This window comes from Periophthalmus magnuspinnatus, chromosome 16 (assembly GCF_009829125.3).
Source record: "Periophthalmus magnuspinnatus isolate fPerMag1 chromosome 16, fPerMag1.2.pri, whole genome shotgun sequence".
Classification (NCBI taxonomy): Eukaryota; Metazoa; Chordata; class Actinopteri; order Gobiiformes; family Gobiidae; genus Periophthalmus; species Periophthalmus magnuspinnatus.
In genome coordinates this window covers 21,935,615-21,958,377 of record NC_047141.1, presented here as the reverse complement: position 1 = coordinate 21,958,377, position 22,763 = coordinate 21,935,615, and the positions used below count along the sequence as shown (strand labels likewise).

The 22,763-nt window shown below is 38.0% G+C and overlaps 2 protein-coding genes across 2 annotated transcripts in view; one reads left to right on the top strand and one right to left on the bottom strand.

Moving 5' to 3' along the window:
* dnah5 (dynein, axonemal, heavy chain 5) overlaps positions 1–5,260 on the bottom strand; it is a 43,342-nt gene extending 38,082 nt beyond the window's left edge. The window contains 4 exon segments of the mRNA XM_055228086.1: positions 492–670; positions 820–904; positions 1,003–1,137; positions 5,168–5,260. Coding sequence (XP_055084061.1) covers positions 492–670; positions 820–904; positions 1,003–1,137; positions 5,168–5,260 — 492 coding nt within the window.
* A 1,194-nt stretch (positions 5,261–6,454) lies between these two features.
* The window catches only part of triob (trio Rho guanine nucleotide exchange factor b), a 67,824-nt gene continuing 51,515 nt past the window's right edge, over positions 6,455–22,763 (top strand). Inside the window, exons 1-2 of the mRNA XM_033981712.2 lie at positions 6,455–6,680; positions 14,863–14,916. Coding sequence (XP_033837603.1) covers positions 6,611–6,680; positions 14,863–14,916 — 124 coding nt within the window. The 5' untranslated portion in view covers positions 6,455–6,610. The remainder of the gene's footprint in view (positions 6,681–14,862; positions 14,917–22,763) is intronic.

The following is a 22,763-nucleotide window of genomic DNA, read 5'->3' as shown; positions in this document are numbered from 1 at the left end:
GTGCTATTTACATAATACGCATGCATTATTTTTTTTACAATTATTGTATATTTCCTCTATAATATGTACAGGTTCTTTTCACTGGATTGCAGAAAATGTTGCCACTTGACAAGCTATTACTAACTCTAACTACTAATTACTCATACAAACAATGCTAACCCTTTATAATAACTATTTACACTATTATGCACAGTATTACAGCCTTAATAAAGCATGACAACACTCTTAACTCATAATGAACAAATAGTTTTCTAGCCCTAACCCCTTAACTAAGTAACTACTCAGTGGTTACTTAGTTAAGGGGTTGCCTGAATCATTTTTAGTAAACAATTTGCTCATTATAAATTAAGTCTTTCTTCGTATGTTATAAAGTCTAATTATTAAGTTGTGTTATCCAAATGACTATGCTTTGTTAGAGTACAGAATAACATGCACTGAGGCACAGTGAAGTACAGTTGTTGGCTTGTTGCTGCATTTGCTGGCTGACTCACCCTGTGTATGTTCTCTGAGGTGATTGTTTTGGAAGGGTTGGCTCGAGTGAAGAAGACACACACTCCCGTCAAGGCTACATCTCTGCCGTCTGTCACAAACACTTTAGGCCTCTTGGTGGCACTAGACTGCGGGACGACAGCAGCCAGAGGTACAGGCTCTGTCGCTGCTGCTCCTGCCACTAAGAAAGAACAAACATCAAAAGGTATCCACACTCAAACCTACATGACATGTTACAAAGTTACAATATCTTTTTTGTAATATGTCAAATGTACAAACCAAGCATAGGCGCCGGTCATGCCTGATTGGGGAAGAAAGCTAAATACTTACCACCTTCAGCAGATTCAGTATCCTGATAGTAAAACATAAGATGTGGGAGGCCCTGGGACACAAAGAACTGCTCCATGCGCTCAATCTGAAGACAAAAAATAAATCAATAAAACTAAACTGACCTCTTCCACACTCATATATGCATAATAAACAATAAACGAGTGAACAAAAACACCACTGTACCTGGTTCCCCTCCAGTATAGCATCTTCCACATCAGATTTCTCCAGGCCCAAGCATGAAGCCACAATGCTAAAGATGTAGTCATGTCTCCCATCAAGTTGTGCCCGCTTTGCTTCACGCTCCTCTTTGAGCTTTTGCTAAACACATACAAAGATATTTCAAAATGTTACTATTAAAACTTTAAAACAACCTAAAATTGGTACATTTACATACATATGTCAGTATCTATTTATAAACTGCATGTCATTTAGCTTTATAGGCATAGTACATCCTTTGTGAGCAGGATCTAGCTAACTTGCCTATGTTAAATTGAATAGTGGAACAAATAGTGGGACATGCGTATAAAAATACTGCAGCCTCTGGTCCAGGATGTTGGGACACTAAAATCAACCACAATGAGGTTGCTAAGTACTGCTGCTTAGTAACACAAGAACAAGGTCAACTAATAAATTAGATGAATCTGCTGCTCATTTAGCCTTTCTGGGATCTGGGGAGAATAAACACTGATGATTGCAAGAATTATTCTGTGCTTAAAAATACTTTCATTGACGTCATATTGTGTTTCTTGAGGGCACACAAAATTGCAAAAAGCTGCAAGAAAATAGACCATCCACGCACCTTACAGTTCTGATGCATTTTACCAAGAAGACATGAATAGATAATACTTGCTTTTTGCTTTGAACATCAGTCTTCCACTGTGTTTGGAATATAAAATTATACTTTCGAGCAAAGACTCTCAAAACACTTCAGATGTAAATAAACTACTATTAATACCTTCAAAAACCAAAGACAAAGTTTCATTCTTTTTCTCTTTAGAACAAACTGTGAAAAAGTAACAAAAAACAAAAAAGTTATATTTGACAGTTCAAACACTGAATACAATGAGCAAATCACAAAATAAAACAACATGAAAAACAAACTCTGACAGACCCTTTTCAGAACAAAAGGCATTGATAGATTCAGCTGTGAGTTCCAGTAAAACAAAGCCTCACCCTGAGCTAAAGTATGGTAAAAACATCGTGCCACTGTAATACATTTACCACTACATTAAAATCACTGATTATACAGCTGTGAGGGAAACTTTGTAACAAGACACAAGCTGGTTTGCCTTGTTAAAATATGATGCAGTCAAACAGTCAAAAACATATTTAGTACACCTTAATATACAACCGCTTGCTGGACTACTAGTTGTAAAGGTTATCATAAAATAAACTTAATTCAAATAACGTTATTCATCCTACCTGGATCACTTTAGCAATAATTCGTTTCCAGAGTATTTTCCCATACATACTGGACCTTACTCCTCACATCCCTTATGCAAAGTTTACCATATCTGGTCTTCAAGACATATCACTTTCTCATTAGCGTGCGCACAGCGGAGTGGAGACTCTCACCCATTAAGTGACCAGCCCTATCATATTGTACAGGGGACTGTGTTGAATGAAGTGCAAGCTATGGATATTTGTTTAACTGAATGTGTGTAGTGTAAATATGGGGGATTTATGGGAAATAAATAATATTTATATTGTTGTTTTGGAGCTGGAAAATTGAAACGTATAAAAAAATAAGATTCATTGCACAGACCTGAAGTGTATAATTATAGGACTAGACGACTGGACATTTTTGGGTGACATTTTCACATTGTGACTCAGTGGTTCTAATTATTATATAAAGCTCAAACACACACACTCCTACTCTGTCATGTTTAGTTATAGTTAAGATTGTAATTAAAGTTAAATTGCAATATTCGATCTATAAAATTATGATACACATTTACCCACTTGACTATTTTAATTCTGCGTGCTAAATATAAAACAGGCAGTTCTTTGCTATATTATATTATTCTATTTCATTCTATGAGCACATTTCTCTGACCAAAACAAATAAAATTAAAACTGAATCTTGTCTTTGATAAAGTTGCACTTCATTTCTGCACAGGACCAAACAGTATACCCTGCAGCTCACTGAAACCTTATAAGATTGTTTATCAGTGATCACTTGTCGTTATTTGCATTCCCCTTCTTCAAGCACCAGTTAGATTTCAATACGTGTTGTGCTGTTTCTAATCCTGTCACATTAATCATGAATTACATAGCAGATAGCTAAGAAGCCAAGTTGTCTGTAACTTCAGAACTCTTGGGTCACCTTACCTTGTTTTGATAGTCTGCCGTAAAATGCAGCATCATTGAGGTTCTTTCACTCTGACACTTCTTTTCAAGGCATTTCCACCTCCCTAATTAGCTCAGCTTTTCTTTACAATACAGAATTACAGCTTACGACAAAGACAAGGAGACAGAGAACAGGCGGCTTTGCTGCAGTTTGTGAGCAATCAGCCTTCTTATTTGCCATGTGAGAAAGGTTACTGCCCTGAAATAATGTGTGTGTGTCCTAAAGGGGCACTGGTGTCGCATGACCACCTGTCTGTAAGGTAATTATCAAGGCCTCCGCTCACCTTACCATGCTCTATTGACAATGACAAGGCAGAGAAAGAATTTTTTCCAAAGCTATCAACTCAAACAGATAGATGCATTATACATAGAGCATATGAGGAGACATGCAGTTGACTATTATAACAATAAGAAAATTACTTGTATTGTGTTAAAAACACACAACTAACCAAACCAAATAATTTATGAAACTGCAATTAAACTAACAATTCCACCATTCCTGTGCATTATTTTGTGCAGTCTTGTACACTACTTGGTGGACCACTTGGTGGAAACTGTTGTTGTTTTAGACATGCACTAAAATACAAGTGTATGTCATCTTAAAAGTAATAGCTCCCTTCTGTCATGGTGTGATTTGATTTTTTTTTCTTTTTCTTTGAAACTTTCACACAGAGGCCAGCAATTAGTATGAAAGCATATTGGCTTCCCTGTGGCATCAAGCAGATGAGAGACACTGCTCACTCCATGTGGACCCCACTGATGGTTTGATATTGAATAAATGATTGTGGAGCTTTGCATTTAAAAGCAGTTTGGTCATAAATTTTTCACATAGCCATGACTGATTTTCTATGTCGGACTGTCTGGTTGGGAACTATCGTGAAACAGGAGAGTGAATGTGAATTATAAATGAGGGGCTGGTGAGATCTGAAAGAAAAAGAGCAAGAGAAAGAGGAGGCCCAGTGCTCTCCCCAAGGAGACCCACGGCAACACAGACAGTTTAGACAAATCAGATGTTTGAATCTCACACTGAAAGAAATATGTGTTCAAGCTGCCAAAAAATCTTTAGCCAATTTAAAGCCAGTACAGCTTGAAACCTTAATTTAGTAGAGAGTTATATACAGTACATATAAAATGGGAAATGACATAAAACAAACTGTTCACAGGCACAATTGTACGTAGAAGTAATGTATGTTTAAATTAATTATTGAAATAGCCTTCAGTATTCAGACAAGTTATCCAGGTTCCAGGTGTACTATGAATAAATAAAGAATAATGTATTTTTCAGTGTTCAGACAGGCAACTAAAAGCAGCTGTTTATACATGCAAGAATATAAATACAACCTCTGCAACAAGAGCCATGGCCCACAGAAACAAAGTAACAAGAGGTGTACTTATAGACCCACTATTATATCTGAATGGCTTTTCTTATATGTTAGGTACAGTGTATTTTCATCTATACTTGCATCTAACAGCGGTTCTGCTTTGAAGTTGAACAGCATATATATATATATATATATGGCGCCATCTTGTGGAGATGCACCAAAAAACACGTGGGTCAGAAAGGTTTTGGTCCCATCATAGCCATACATAAAAGGTTTTCATCTGCTTGCCTCCATGGACGCTATTACTATGTCTATTACTAAACTGAATTATTGCATGAATTAAATTTCATGTGTTTAATTGCTCAAAATACCTCGATAAAGACACTTCTTAATTTAAATGAGATCGCCTCTCCACAGACCTAACATGGAAACTTGGTCCAGTGGCGTCATCTGTTAGTCTCCATAGAGCTGGATAACTTACTGTACTGTGGAACATTCCAGGCAAACCAATAACATCGCCATGGAAGATTTAGCCAGATTTTTTTTTTTTTTTAAATAAGCGGGATTTTTTATTTTTTATTTTTTTTTATTTTTATTTTTTTTACTAAGCGCCTCTAATGACTTTCAACAACTTTTACTTTTCATATAGGCTATAAAATACATAATAAAAGTCCAACCTGTATTTCCTTGAATATATCAGATGGAGCAGCAATCTGGCTAGGTCTGTTCCTGTAGCCCGCTTTAGCGATGCGTGAGTTTAGCGACGTCATGGCGTAAAAAACATTCCTTTACTGATCTCCCGCGGTAGTTATTTCTTCAACTGCATCTAGTTTTTACATTGACTGTAAAATACCTTAAGGATTTAAAGATGGAAAGGCTGCATATGAAAGGTAGCATCCCGCAAAACATGCACGCTATACTGTAGAAATCACGGTATGTTGTTAGGAGTTTCCATGGCAACGGTGTGCACCAGCGGGGTTGGTACTCGAGTTAAAACTCTTGACAAAGTTACACATTAATTCTCCTCTCATATTTTAGGTTAGAAGGTACACAAACAACAAAATCGGTCGTTTTGCGGGAGAGATTCGTCAAAAAACGCAACAAAATGAATGATTATGGTTTCTTTCGGACAGTAATGCAACATTTACGCAACACTATAGAAGAATGTATCGCTCAGTTATGAGCGGTGGAACTGGTTTGAGTGAAGTAATATAATAATGAAATAATAATATAATGATGTAAATGATGGCTATCCATAGGTATCTATGGTCTTTCTTGCAATTATCCGGGGGATAGCCTCTAGGTGGCAGACGTGCGCCGCACATAATTGGTTGAATGACACAACTGCAGTTGTCCATAGAACTAGGTTAGGTATTGGGGCAAATGACCTCACAAGCTTGTGGTAGTATATTTGGTAACATTACCACTTTATAGAGCATTAACTAATCGTATAATTAGTAACATTAAAGATTATGATTCTGGTGTATACTGATGCTGAATCATTGAGTGGCTGACTGCAGTGTTCTTACAGCCTCAGTGTTGTATCAGATTTGAGAGATAACCAGATGTCTTCTGTATGCTACCCCTGTTCCAATGACATCATCCATAACATCTAGATAAGAAATGAAAAATGAGCAGCCACGACTCCCACGTAACCCGCATCAGCACCGCAGTATGTGAGGCTGGGGGGCTGCAGCTGATGTGCACTATTTGGGCTGTGCGCACAATGCACCAATCCCCATCTTTTCCCCCCTTATCCGAAACGGAATCCCAGGATATCCCACCCACACCCACCCCCCGAAACGGAATAGCCCTCCTCTTGCTCGCTTTATCCCCTCCTCTATTACCTCAGCCTTTGCTTACTACACCCCCTCTCCTTGCTTCTCCTCCTCAGCCTCACGTCCCAAACTCGGGAGCGCCGCATATCGGTCGCCAGGATTTTCCCATCTCGGCCAAAATGGAGGAGGAGGTCTGTCGCTTATTGAAGGGAGCACAGATTATATGACCGGATCTGTCTCAATGAAAGGCTTCAGGGCACAGTATTGCTCTTAGAAAGGCATTGCAACAACGTTTGGAAAAAGCCTCTGCGGATTTCTATCGCTGTTTGTGCGTCCGCAGCCATGAGCTCAGCGGAGGGACTGGAAGAAGCTGCGAAGGACGCGGCAGACATAGCGGCGTTTTTCAAATCCGGTAAGTCGGTAAAGGGGCGAGTCAGTATTTGGGAGGCTATGAGAGAGCTATCGGTGTGATTGTTGGAGTGCTAAAATCAGAAAAGCAGCACGCGGTCCTGTGTGCTTTCTCTGGGCGATGTAGCAGAGAGCACACAGATGAGCTCTTTACCACTATCTGTCTGGTGACATGTCATCCTGCAGTCTTTGATGACAACACCTCCCCCGTAATGTGCTTTTGATTATCAGTCATGGTGACCCCATTTTGGCTTGGACCAAGTGAAGGCTGAGGTGTGGACGCTGCAGCTCGTTTTTTTTTTTTTTATTTCGTCATAGCCGATTTTGCATCATGACTTATTCCACCCTGTGTCCTCTGTATTTGGTTATACCGTTCTTTTGTAAATATAACGACATTGTCCAAGAACGTGACAACATGCAGCATCCATCCTGGGGGAGGCTAGGCCATCATCACGCAAGTATGGCCAATGGGTTGCGCTCTACGCACTGGGCCTGTCTGATAACGATGGCATCATCATAACAAATAGGCCTGGCGACCTCCTCACTGTGCACTTACAACAAAACACATTTCATAGATCCCATGGCCGCAAACGCTGAGGCCTATATCCTGAAATAACAGGATTGGCTGTGCTGTGCCTCGTTTTGCTTATGTAGCTGTATCATAGGATGCTGAAGAAGTATATCTTTGCTTGTATCTATAGTATGGATGTATTTTCCCATACTTGGACCTGTGAAGAGTTCAAGTTCTTAATATTCCAATGATTTTACTTCCAAGTGATACTAACGGGATGTTAATTTATTGTGTTGATGTGAAAAGTTTAAGCATTTTCTTGTCTAATATTACTTTAGTTAGACAACTTAAGCATTGACAGATTTTCTATTGAAACATCTAATATTACCTTTAGTATAGCCTATAACCAGGCTATGGTAATAAAGGTATTACCAACTTATAAAAATACACTGTAGCACAGACACAAAGTCTATCGGAAGTGCTGTCACAGTCAAATGTGTGTAGAGGGCTTGGGTGTCATCACTGTGGAGCGGGACCACCACTGATGCACACCAGAAAGCAGCTGTCCCTCTGGTGCTCAGCTGCTTCTGTTTGCTACACCTGGTGCCATGATTTTGCCTTCCCCCATCAACCTTTTTAAAATACAGGAACACACACATTGTCAGCATTACAATTCCCATTATACAGTTGTAGATACAAGATTTGGGAAGCATCGATGAGATTTCTAGTTGTTTTTTGTTTTGTTTTTGCAAGTCTGACAGTTAGGAATGTTGTCAAAATGGATTGTATTCAAATATTACAGTTTCTGTTACGGTTGGCTGGACAGCTGCCAGTGTATTTTCCTATAGCTGTGTTGTATCAGGCTGGAAAGTTGGCTCTTGGTGTAGTTGGGCTCTTTGGATGTTTATATAGCAGCAAATGAAGTTCATACAGTATTCATGATGGAGACCAAAATAGGTTTGAGGCTCAGGAAACATTTATAAGATATAGTATTAGAAGAATAAGAATTATGTTGGGTTTTAAAAATAGAGATGTAAAGGTTAGGGATGTTGCACTGTACTACATGTGATGGTTCACTACAGTTAATCATCCCATTTATTCTAGCATTAATTACATATGTATTTTGCCCCTCCTGATACATTTTTTGGGAAAAATATATAAATATAAAATTGGACGGAGCGAAGACACCTAACTCAAGAAGACTAAAGACATGTTACACTGCAGTCTAACCCTCAGGCTGTCAGTGTGCTGTGTAATTTCTTAGAAATCTTGGACAAATTTATTTTTTTGATTTCTGTTAAATGTTATATTATCATCTTATTATGTTAGTTTAAAAAAAATCCAATCAATGAAATATTTATTTTCAGTTAACTGCTACATCATAATAGTATTAAGTATTATATTAAGGCAGTTTTATGAGTCCATTACAATGACATTGCAACAGTAAATGTTGATTTTCCCACTAGCTATTTCTTGTAGCTATATTTAGAGACAATGTCCATAAGAGCTAGTTTTAACCGGTATTCTTTCATATAAATAGCCCTGTGAGTGATGTGTAATTTATTTAGTAGACCCATGCAATAGTATTATTTAAACACAAGCTACTGTGTAACTCAATTGGCGTAAAAGCTCCAAGCTTGGTGATTATGTAATATTAAATAACTGTCACTGGAAGTTTCAGGTGAGCCATTACAAAGTGGTTGTGCTATTTTAAGACCACATTCAAGTAACAAGTACAACAAAAATAGTCTGTACTTTGATGTGTAGTAAAATCAGCTTTACCTTCGTTGTGAAGAAAATAATAAATACATCAACAGTGACAGCATCATTACTGACGCAGCAAGCCATTTTCTACAAAGTAAACCCAGTGACCTGTGGCAATGAAGGCTGTAATGAGAACCAACTCGTGGAGCAGTGATTCTTCATTTTCTCAAAGCACAGTCAATGAAAGAATAATGACCTAAAGTTATCTTGTGCGCCAAGCAGAAATCTTATATAATCATGTAGATGAGGAGGACAGGACATCAGCAGTGCATGCAATTGGCTATAAAGTAATATATTTGGATGAAACTGAATTAGTAATACTTTGAACATAATCACCCTTTTTGTAACAGTTTTTGTAGTATTATGACTAAAAGAAAGTCAAAGTAAATTACATGAAATGGGCTACTTAGAGGAACAAACATTCATCAAATTATAGAGATGAGGTTTGGGTGGAGCTGCCCAGCAAAATGCAGTCTGCTCCCATCCACTCTCTGTGTGACTGAAACCTTTGCCTAATTGGCAGTTGGTTAGAGTTAAAGGCTATGTCTCGTATGGCATTTTCTGTACTCCTAGATGTGGGCTGGCTTGCTGCAAACATGAAGTAAAAGGAAGATCCATGTCCAGTCAGTGAAGTACATAGGCTATTATATAAGTTGTGGTTTATTAACTTCAGACTTTTGGTATTGATGTGCACATGTGCTTTTACAGACAAAGTATTATTGTCTTCATGTAAAAAGCACAAAAGGAACTAATTAGCTTAACAAAAGCATGTTTCCTCTTATTTATAAATACAAACGGCAGTTTCAGTTAAGTCATAGATTGCCTACAAGCTTTAGTGGAAAGATTTATGAGGATGGCAATCACAAAGGTAGCACTGCAAGCCAATTACCTGTTTTACAGCCAGAACGGATGGATCGATCTCATCACAGACTGCGACCTTTTCCACACTCATAGAAATACACCATACAAGCATGTCACCCCATTCACTATTAGACCTAATTATTGATTTAAACTACCATACAGAGGATGACACTTGTAATGGCCACCATGAAGTCTCAGCTTGTAAACGGTCTGTCGGCCTAAGTCAGATGTGGGTGATATTTTGTTGAAAGACTATCATCAATGTAGTTAAGTGTTGTCCAAGCCAAGGGAATCATATAACAATTCAAAACCAAATGCAATCCAGTCCGAAAGTTGTCAGCCCAATCCCAACTCTAGTAGGGTCATACTATTGTTGTGTCCTTGGTCAAAACACTTCACCCACCTTACCTACGATGTTGTTATATTGTGGGACAAGGAATGGAAATTACCTCATGGCTACAATCCGGTGTGTGCCCATTTCTGTCTCATAGTCATTAACACTGATCTGAACAAATAAACAAAACCAAATGCAGATGAAAAAGTGCTGACCTGGTTCTTGCTTGCAATGATACAGCAATAGTGCTAGATTTGTTCTTTTTCATATTTATTCACAGGAGACAATTTACAATGTTGAGGGCACTTAAAAAGTATCCACAGAGAGCATTTCACACACAAATAGGACATGCGGACTCAACCAAATGTAAACCTAAACGCACAGCATGTTGGATATTGATCACTTGGTGCAATTGGTTAAATACTTCCTTGGGCATAATGATACCAGCCCTTTTCACCATTCATAAGATTTCCCAATAGGTAGATAATGTGTTTATAGGATGCTAAGTGCAGCCTCCAGGACAGTGTGATTACCTCTTGAGCGCACAGGCACATGCACACACGTTGAGGAATAAATCATTATTTCCCACCCACACTGCCTCAGGCCCTGGAAGTAACCAAGAGGGGGATGGAGAGATGGTAGCAGAGGATCCAGGGATGGAGCCACATCGGAGGATTGCGGGTCATAAAACTGGCTGTGGGCTGGTCTGTGTGTCTCTTGCAAATCCCCCATCTGATATCAGCTAGGGCTCTATCAGTCATCTGCACACTCCCACTCATCCCAATGCGTTTTTCATAGCTTTCGTCGCCTCCTCCACTCTCCTCCCACTCATTACCTCATACCTTTGCCCACTGTCTTGAATTTAAAAGTGTCTTGTTTTTCCTTTACTTTATGATTGCAATCAGATCCCCATATCAAAAGGTAATCACGTTTGACAAAGGGGCTGATCACAGTGCACCTCTGGTTGTTTGTGTCTTGATATGATTAGACCGGACAGTGATATTGAAATGCAGCAATGTTATTTGCATGAAAGCGCTTCTGTATAAATATTGAATGGCATAGAGCGGTGCTAGTTGTACCTTTAGCTTTGTCTTAATCAGTTTTTGTATTTTATTTATCTTTATTCATACACGCCCAGAGAGCCCAGTGAGAGAACTCAGACACTTTTATGAGTGACCTGTTAAAATATAGAACAGTACAAACAAAAAACAAACAAAATAAATAACTACAGAGGTCCATTTAAAACTATTAAAACAGGTGCAGGTGGTGATTATAAATGTTTATCACCAGATTATTAAAGTGCATTTGTGACACCAGTCTATCCACTTTTACATGTCCTTGAAAAATATATTCCTTCTTTGGGAAGAAAAATAATCAAAACATTTTTTGTTTTTTTTCCCGATTTCAGTTCTAATGCAGCCAGTTTATAGACATAGATAATCATAATCGCAGTCATCTAGTATTAAAAGTTCCTTTATCAAAATTCAACAAGCAAGTGAAATATTAACAAGAGATCGACTGATAAAGGTTTTAAAGGTTGATAACTGTTTAGAATCCAAAGTGACTGATGGCTGATAAACCGATATGTAGGGCCAGTTTTGTTATGTAACTTTAATTTATTACAAAATCACCCACAACCTTCTTTACCACAAATGTTTAAGAGAGCTGTGTAATGTGTGTATTCTTTAGGCAGCAGGTGGGACTAAAGAAAATATTGGCCTGTCCTGGGAGATTGAAAGCTGATATAAAAGCAATGAAAAGCGCAAATATCGGCCCAGTGTCTAATATTCAGGCAGTCTAACAAGTAGTACCTTATATAAATACATCTTATAAAGTGTTCTTAATATCTTATAAACTCTTCTGACAAATAGTGATGGCCAACCTACTTTTTCATAGAGTGTACAGTGATAGGTTTTAAATTCATCACCTGTTATGAAACTGAGGGCTGAGTGAAAGAGTATATCTAAAGGTTTCAAAGTAGAGGCTGAAGTCTGCATGTAACGTTTTAAGTGTTAAAGGGTTTGAGCTAAACAGAGCTTTGGGTTTTGCCCCTGAGTGTTTCCAGTGGTTCTCTATAGAGATGGGATCTTGAGGACGTGATAATTTCTATATCAACTTATCTAAAGCTGGAACGATATATTTTTGGGCTCAGTATTTACCCTGGGGACTTTTCAGTGCAATAATGTGGAGATTGTTGTTATTTTTGTCATAATACGATCAGATTTGAGCTGTAGAGGGTTGAATAAGTAACTTTAATAACTAATTATTGCTTCAGTTCTGCTATTTTTTTGTTACAGTTCATGCTTTTTAATAATACTGTCTATTTTAAAATTGGTTTACTGGGATTATACTGCTTTGTGTTAGTGGTAGGTTCAGTTTTATTGTTTATTGTGGTATTTCTCTGTAGTAATATATCGTGCTTCAAATTTTGTTATCATGACAGACCTAGATGGCATGGCTCACTGGTGGACAGGTGTGTGGAAACTAGGGAAACAGAATACCTATGGCCAGTAAATTGTACAACTGCAGGACAATAGTGTCGCTATTTGATGTAAGATAAATCCGAGAGCTAGCTATGTGCTCTTGTCACACTTGCGCACAAATTTAAGCAATACTCAGTGATTTTGGGTTACTTCATTAGAATCTTACTTTAAAGGTGCAATATGTGCAAATATGTAACTGTTCTGGTGGAGAGTTCCCCATCTGCTTGTCTCCATAAAGATGTTATTTATTTGCCTGAAATGTTTCACTGCATGATCTTATTTATCTGTCTCCATGGAAATAAGTAGCTGACATCACCAGGCGAAGTTATCGGTACCTGTAACTGCTCAGAGTAAGGAAGGATTCATGTTTTTTTCAAGGCAATAAAACACCTGTAATTGAATACATGCCAGATAAAAAGGTTTCATGCCATACTCTGGAAGAATTTCGAGCAAAACTATCACTTCTCCATGGAAACAAGTTGGTGACAGACTCTCCACTAGAAAAGTCACATAGAGTACCTCTAAAACTGAACAAGCACCCTAAAATCAAATGCTGTTGCATATTGTGGATGTTATTCTCAACCCCCCCCCCTGCAACAGATGTCTAAATGCTTTACTCCATAGACATATATCCTCTCTCCTTGTCTACGGCATAACTAGAAGCATCTGGATCTAGTACTTGAAGTAGGCCCCCCATGTCTCTTCCTCTTTAAGTATAGGTCTTTGAAAATGAAGCCGTGAGGTTGTGACCCTTATGCTTCTGAGACTAACAGCTTCAAAATGTTTAAAACCACTTTCTTGGAAGCAAGTAAAGAGTGACAGTATATAAGCGCGGAGCTGTAGGTTTTTGTCCAGAAGGCATCCTGTATGAAGAAGATATAGTGTTGTTTGATGTCAAAGAGCATTTTTTTATCCTCAAGACCCTTGTGAATGACTGAGCTCTTCATTCTCCTAGAGACAGCCCACACACTCCATGGAGGAAGCTCATTTCCAGCCACACATATCCTGAGTCAGGATGTATAAGTTCTTGTTCTTGTGGACACTGCCCACATCGTGTTACCTGAAGCATATACAAACTCCCTCGGTTAATCATCAACTTCCTTTTTAGTGAACCAGAGCTATTTGGTTAATAACTCACAATTGGGAATTCAAATGAGAAATCTATACTTGTTCAAAGGCATTACAAATACCACTCCAACTACCTATGAGCAGTCTCCTCATTCCCAAATGAAAGGAATGTTCCAAAAAAGACCTAGCATTAGTTTTGGTCAAATCAAAGTGCTCCCCGCAGTGTGCTTGCATGCATGTATAAGCTTGTGCAAGTCTCTATTAACAGCTGTGTTCAGTCTGTCCAACAGAAACTGCAGCCTCTGTCTCATACAGAGAGTTCTACACAGTAACACAAAGTAACATTGCCATTTGCTTTGAAGGCAGCACCAGACTCTGATCCCTGTCGTGTGAATACTGCCAACTTGGTGCTCCTTTGGCTTATGCAGGCTAAACAGCAGCTTGGCCTCTCTGGCTTCACACAAAATAGGTTGTCCAAATTTGAAATGCCTTTTGCCCCATGAGCTTACATCGTTTCTTAGCAGGCTTAGGTTTGTCAGTATTATTGTAGCTTGCAACCATTAAAAAAAATCATTATATTATTCCAAGATTATTTGTGACATGCAATATTTTACACAATCACTAAAAATATGTTAAACAAATACAGACATTTACTTGAAATGTATATAAACCAAACAACTTAGATTTTGTTTTTTCTGGAGGCAAAGATTCTGTGAACAGGTGCTTTCTATAATCCTTACAGCAGCATATGCTAGGCTTGAGAAGGGTGTCCAGAGGAAGCAAGGGCACTGAAGCACTAAGCTGTCCCATTCTTTTTCTGTATCCTAGGTCAAACAGTTGTCAGTGTTTTTCAGAAAAACTCATCTTAAAGAGTGAACAGTGAAGCTATAATAACACTGTTGCTAGATTAGATTTAAAATATCTCCTTTACACACTCCATGATTCTGGGATAATTCCTCAGGCGTATAAGATCTGGTATCTGGCTTTATCCAAAATGGTTCACTCCTTATCAAATGGTGCACAGAGTCACACATGAAGAATATTTTATCAACAAGACAGAGCATTAACTCTGTCTCATTGATAAAGTCCATGTAAACACAATACTATCTCCACTGTTTTATATTTTACTTTTTATGCTTATTATTGTTCATTTGATCTTTTTCAGACTGCTCACTTCCAAAATGTGACTCCAAGCTGGATGGCCCAACTCAAACCTCAGGTATGTGTTTACAGCCACTGTAATGAAAAATGCATTGCTTCTATGCCCTACTTTGCATCTTGCCGAATATTCCCAGGCACACTTCTTCCAAGATGTTCTGTGAATCAAAAGTAAATCTTGACACTTGGATAGGTTGGCTTGGTTCAATATGACATTGGCTGTGTGCCATGGATGCACATATATCCAGTATTATTATGTGAGTGAGAAGCAAGAACACCATGTACTGTAACCGCTTAAGTAAAATGTTTTGTTCTGCTGAGTCCAATTCCATCAGGCTTTTCTTCCTCTGTGGCATCAACTATAGCAACCATGACCTTGTGGGTCCACTTCCCAGATACCCCCAGGACCAATACTAAAAATACACTTGGGTGAGTTTGAGCTGCTTTTAGGGAACAAACAGGGACAGCATACTTTTCAGTAATACACTGATTATTATGTACAAATGTGGCCCGGGTATCTGGTCAGATTTAGATTATACAGTTCAGTATGTGGTATCATGAAATGTAGGGTTTTCTTTTACATTTAAGAGCATTCAAGTTTAGACTTTAATTATATCTATATTGACTTTTGCAATTATTTGTGATGTAAATTAGCTGACTCCCAGTATATTCCACTTGACTAGCTTTAGCTTGCTGTATAGAGTCGTATCAGCCAGATGATTGGCACACTTTTGACCTTATGTTGTCCAAATAGGTCAGAGATGAGTGTAAGCAATTGACAAAGTGCCCACTGGCCTAAATGATTGATGTCAGAAATATATAATCATGGAGCTTTAACCCAATCATTTGTAAATTTGTGTCATCCAAAAGTGCTCTGAATCTAACCATGACCTCTTTGTGTTCAATGCACATAATCGGGCTTTTGGATGATCATCATAGTAATTTTTTATAGCTTGTTGTTTGCCTGCTCAGTTTTGAATTATTGTATTAACATTCCTTGCCAGGGAAGAAAATACACTGTACTCAAATGCACAGAGCATATTAAGAATCTCACAAAAATGCATTGATGGTGCATGTAAAAATAATTTTAAAAAATGCTTGTTAATACAATATTAAAATTCAAACTTTATTTCAATACTAACTTAGGTAAACCTGTGTACTCGAGTCATTGTACTATTTTCAATACAACATTTAAAAAATACACTGCGTACAATGTTTCTACTGCAAATACATAAAAAGTTAAAGCTAAAGACATCAGAAAGTTTTTTATTTGCTACTTATTTTTCTAATGTACTTTTTCTACGTATGTAAACATAGCTGTGTATTTTTCTTTTATTCATCCCAAAGTTTGCCATTGTTTTCTTCCAGTATATTTCTGTCGAGTTAATTCAGCTGCTCTCTTGCACAGCTCATGCAGAGCTCGCTGTGTGGTTCCTATTGAATTTGACTTCTGAATGCTAACCATGTGCACTGTGGACAGACAGGCAGACAGTCACACAACAGCACACAGACTCATATACTTCTGAAGGAGCAGAGGAAGTGGTTTTCTTTGGGGTTCATTGGATCTTTTTATTCTTCCCTACAGAGGCCAGAGCAGGGAGGACTAAACCTGACACTGCTTCATTGACTTGTTGTTGTGAACTGTGAGGCTGGCTTAGCTTAACTTTACTTGAACCTTTACTCGGATCACATGATTTGATGAACTGGTACTGTCTCATTGGCCTGTTGAATGCCACTGGATAATCACTGTGCATGAAGTTAGGCATTTTCTGCAAATCCAGGCCAACAAGGCAGCACAGCAGAGAGCTTTCAACGGCAAACTTGAAAACTTCAGTCCTCCTCATTGACTGAATTTATTGAAGTATATTTTGTGTGGTACCTGCTGTGGTGTAAACACCATACTAAATTAAATTACTGGAAAATCGGGATTTAAATAAACTTAAAGATCAAATATAACGGTCAAAAAAAGGCTTCAGAAATAGTGCCATATTTTGCAGCACAGTCCTGGTTCGGATGACTTATGTGTATCACACCCCCTGAGCATGTGTTTTGGCTTGGTTTGTGTGTGTGTGGGTCGGAAAGGCCTTAATTAGATTCCACTGTAAAACACTGGCTCAGTTGGTTTTACAAAGAGCACAGCTTACATCCTCCTGTCACTGGATATCAACATCATGATATCTCTTTGGCTGGCTTCAAATAACACACTTTCAACTGTTATACTATTGATTATTATTATTGTTAGGGTAAGATATGTTTTCATTCAAAAATGTCAACTTGAGCTTACATGAGGTATTAATGACAATTTGTGCAAAGTTTTATGTCAACAATTGTGGTGCATGGTGGAAGAATGAGTTTGTATTTTTCAAAGCCTCAACAAGGAAGTTATGGGTTAAATTCTTGAGCAGAAAGTCTTTCGTAATGGAAACCACATAGCCCCCTTGCAGTCTGCATGGTTTGTTATGTGAATGAATGACTCCAAAAATGTCAATAATTAACAAATGATTATGTTATATATGTGATAAGAGACGTCAAGTAACACTCTTAATACTTAAAAAGGGCTGTGTCTGGAAGTCTAAATGGAAGAGTGAGTGGGAGAAGGTGCAGGGACTGGACATTTCAGGAACAGTGTTATTGGTTTGATAGGCACGCACTCTGCCCCTGCAGACAGGTGTCTGATGCATACTCTAATCCAGGAGTCGGCAACCTTTAACACCCAAAGAGCCTTTTGGACCCGGAAAAAAAGCCTTAAATACTTTTGACATCTAAAATGAAGATACACAGTACATATTCTTTTTGTTTTTTTACCTTTACACTTTGTATAAACAATGATAGTGTGTTGCCTATGAAATCCATGAAACAAAGTATCTGCATAAATATTTATTTTACCTGGTTAATGGGACTTCTGCTCCTGAACCACTACGCACAGCATCTACAAATCAGAGCTGTAGAAGTCGCTTTCATCTTTATGCAGGACTGTAAGCTGTCATCTGTGAGGTGTGAGCGGTGTTTAACATAGTTGATGGTGAATAGCGGCTCACATACATATGTGGATCCAAAGATCGGACAGGACTCCAAATGCATATTTCTTCATGTTTATGTAGGTGTGGGATGGGATTCCATGTTTTAAACACAAGTTTGTCCAGTCTTGGAAGGTTCTCAGTATCATTCCATTAGTGATTCTGAAAAAGAGTCGCCTTCTGATATGACAACATCTTCAAGATCCTCTGTCAAGCGTTTGAATTTGGACCACCCACATATCTTTGTCAGCCAGCTCCAGATGAGGTTGACTTAACACCTGCAAATGCGTTTTGGGAGGCGTTTTGGCGGGTATACCAGCTTCCGCGAGTGTGACACTTATTTTGAGTGACGAAAAATAATAAAATATCATTTTACTTGAATATTTAAGATCACAATAATCTTCCAATTTAGAACTACAATTTAAAAAAAGAACTAACACAAATAAAATACACTTCAATTAAACGTACAATTTATTTTCCCAGCCACGCAGAGTCGCAGTATAAGGACGAAAAAGCCACATGCGGCTCCGGAGCCACGAGTTGCCGATCCCTGCTCTAATCACAGCAGAGGTCTGTGATGTCACTGACTTCTGAAATTTAGTGATTATTGGAGGCACTCACTTTCAATGTGACTAGGAATAATAGACATAAATGCCTTGTATACAGTTTACAAAAAGGTTGATTTAGTGTCAAGTCCCACTTTAAACCCCATGCAGTTCATATTTACAGTCAGCAATTCACTCGATTACACATAGCAATACATACTTGGGAGTAGTTTTGTATTTTGTCCAATCGTGTCACTCCCAGTTAATGATGTGAGAAGCAAACAGATGTTTTATAGAGCATCTTGTATATTGTATTGTATTATGCAACATATTATAATGGCACAGTGTTGGGGTTGATTTTTAAAATTGTCCTCTCATAGACATCATCAACATCTCAATGGTCCCTCTTCTCTCTCTCTCCCTCTCTCTCTTTCTCTCTCTCTCTTCTCCCTTCTCCCTTTCCCATCCCATCATTCCTCTTTTTCTCCATCCTCATCTTTGTCCTCCCTCACTGTCTTCTCTTTGAGCTTACTGATGCAAAGGATTTCAGGATTCACTCCACTGCTTCGACCAATCACCGTACTCTCCCTCTTTGAGCCTCAGCCAATCACCTTCTTGAAATGACATGGGCGGGACTGCAGCTCATTTAGGTAGGGCTTGGAGGGGGGTCGATGCTGTTGTGAGTGCTGGTTCCTCCTTGACTCGGGGATAACAAGAATGCTTGGCCTTTCCAGGAATAAATCTGGATCATTTTCTGTATTTTTCTTGGATACTCTCTGATTTTTGTTGTGCTGCTGGATGGATTTATTTAAAGAGGTGTTATTATATCTGTATACATCACTATATAAAATGGAAAGTATATTAATTTTTTATATGTTTCAATGCCAAACCACTCGAGTCATTGTAACTCAACGTCTTTATGCATGAATTACTTTTCAGTGCATCTCTGCTCTTTATTATTTCTGTATAGTTATGCCATCTAAGTGCAAACAATATGATTGAATGAATGCTGTGGTAGGTGTTAGCAGCTGAAGGTGTTTATTAGCAGCACTGTTAGCAATGATGGAGCTAACAAGAGGTAGGGGTAGTAAATGGGATACTTGATCCCAATATATATTAGTCTTGGAGGGGGTTCGTCATACCACCATTCATCCGGTAACATAGCGCACTGATGGAAATCCACTGATACGTTGCATGCTACATGCTTTTATCGACCCTTGAGCAAGACAAGTGGAAGACATGTCCCTTCAGATCCTGTCAACTGGACATTGTGAGTATATTGTGCATTAATAGAGCTACCAATATGGACAGCAAAAATAGTTAATATATTATTGTGATAGTGAAATGTATCTATATTCTATGACCTCACTTGGTTTTCTCAAACTTGACTTAAGCAATTGTCTATTTTGGGTCTGTGCTGCTGTAATGAACATACATGAGTCAGATGGTGTCACTTTTTTTTTTTTTAGCGAAGAGAGTGAGATTCCAAATTTGGCATTCTTTTTTTATAATGTTATTATTAGGAAAAGTCTGAAGAACTTAATTGCATAACACACATTAAAGTTAAAATATTGTTTATTACATTTACCTTTTTAATGGAGCAAATATATCTTTTCTCTATATTCAGTATTTCACATTTCTGGGTCAGTAAGTACATCTAAGTCTTTTCATCTGCACCAATATAATTTATGTCACTCTTTATGAGAAAATAAAAGGCAGCTTTAGTTTTTTCAATTAAAGTTAAAAGGGAAGCTGTATCTGGAAACAAATTACAACGTTCCATTTCTGCATTAGTTACTTGAGCTTTGATATATAAAAATACAGCGTGTTTGTTGTGGTTTGCAGTGCCATTTTATAAAGCTGTTATATGGACCTATACATGGCAATCTCTGGTAAATACACATGCCTTTGAAGGGTTACTTCTCTGTTATGATGCCCTGCGCCAATGGCCTTCCTGTTTTAGTTAATCATAACAGGAAAACATATCTCTATAGGACAACTGGGGTTTGTTATTTAAGCACACTATGCATTCTGGGTCATCAAAGAGAAAATAATGCAGCTGACACTCTCTTTACAGTGACAGCGTGTAGCCTCTTCCTTGTTGAGATGAGCCTCTCTTGACCATGAAAAAGTCTAGTGACCCATTGAAAATTAAACCAGTCTGTCAGTATGTATTCATGAGTTTTTGAAGGTCAGGAATGATTTCTCCTTCTTCGGATCCCTTTTCAATACACTCACACTTCAATGACTTTTTGAACTCTATATGAGCATGTTTTGAAGACATTTGTAGCCTGTAATAATCATAGTCATAACACTTGTTAGAGAAATCTCAATTTACCTTTTTATTTGGAAAATTAGTTTTCTTCAAAAATCTTCAAAATTTGTGATAAGAAGTAACAGTTCTTTCATTTGAATACTTCTTCTGCAATATACACATTTATTTCCCTGGGAGCTCATACATTTTTATTACATATTCACATTTGATTGGCAGATTAGTGTCAGCTTGTGAGTGACTATAATTCCATAGCGAATCATAGACACTCTGCAAGCATTATAACCCTGTATTCTGATGTATGAAACGCCATTCATAGGAAGTTTGGGTGGAGTCACGATTCAAATGTGGTTATCCGCCTAGACCTCAAGTCATTAAAACACTACAATTAAATGGTCCCAAGATCCTAAATCAGAATTCCTTTTCGTCAAACAATACTGGCATTTTAAAGTTTTTTTTTTTTTTTTTTTTATCCAATTGAGGTAGCACTCTTGCAGAAAACAGGGACAAAAATATGAAAATAAGCAATGTCGATTGACTTTTCAAGCCTGCGTATAACAGTAAATCAACTTGTAACAGTCTGTAAGCTACTATTGCCAGTAAAACCTGCTTTTCTCTGCTGTTTACTTATTTTGGCACTGCAGAATGTAATTTTCTGTACCAGCATTTTACATTAGAGACAGAATGATGTAAAGACTAACCATGTTGCCTTTTTTGTTCTTTGTGCAAGCCTGACATGGGTATCCATGCATGTAAGTCACATATTCCACCACAGCCCTGTGTCTGGCGGTTTGCATAAGCCAGTTGTTTTTGAGCACTGTAATAACAGTGGATAGCCATGGGATTGGACACAAGCAATGGAGCCATAGCCCGTAGCTCACTGCTGTGTGTATGCGTGTATGCGTGCTCAACAGGACATTGGTCTTTGTTGAGGACAAGTCTAGTGAAAATCTATTCATAGTGGATTGAAGTGACAGAGTGGAGAAAGATAAGAAGAGGGAGGAGGAATGTTTTTATGGTAAATATGGAGGAAAACAGACCTTATGAGTTAACACAGAATAAATGTAGCTTTGCCTATTGCCTAATGGCACCCCTATATCATATTTGACCATAGATACTGACCACTTGCAACTTGTAACATCATGCTGGAGGAGGTTCTGTTGTCTATCTCTCTCACAGTTGGCAACTAAGCAAATTAACATATTGCAATATTGTAATGCATCATAGTGGTATCTGGAAGATTAAGTAAATCAATTTGAAATTTGTGAACGTATGTTCTAAACGAGAATACATAGCTGTGTAAACAGTCTTGACAAAGTTCTCCCTGGATACTCAGACACGCTTAATGAAACAATAATGTACAGATGCTCCATGGCGCTGCATGTGGCCTCCCATAGGAGCTGACTCTGACTGCTGAGCTTGTAAACAGGAAGTGTCCTGCTTTCAGCTCCAAGCTTGCAGGTGCACAAACAGAAAAATCCAAATTTGGTTGTTTTTTAGACCAAATCCTCAAACTACTTGTTTAGCACATGGCATGCTCGTTGTTTATACATAACTATGTTTTTGTTGTTTACTTGTTTTGACTCAGCTTGTCTTTTTTTGTTAATCTTTTTTTTCAGTGGAATAAACTGAATCACATCTCAGCTATTCAGTAAAAGCTTACATTTTAAGAGCTGTTTTACAGCTTCTGGTGTAATTATCAACAGTAAATGATTATTAGGTAATGGCCTGGTTTTGAGTTGGCAGTTATCCTGTTAAGCTTAACTTGTGCCCAGTGGTTGTCAGTTGACATCACTGTTGTTGTTGTTGTTGTTGTTTACTGTTTTGCAAAAAAGTTGATTCCAGGATTAGACTGACACCATCACAAAACATGCTTGCTTCTCAATTGCAGCCTCATCAGTTTATGTGATTGTACTGTATGTGTGTGCCTTTGACAGCCCGGAAACATTACCCAAGTCTACTCTGAAGCCCACAATCACTGGACTCTACAGAAGAAGAAAAGAAATATTTAAAATTTGAAACAAAATTGTAAAATGCATATTAAACACACAGTTAGAGCATCTGCACTCTGACA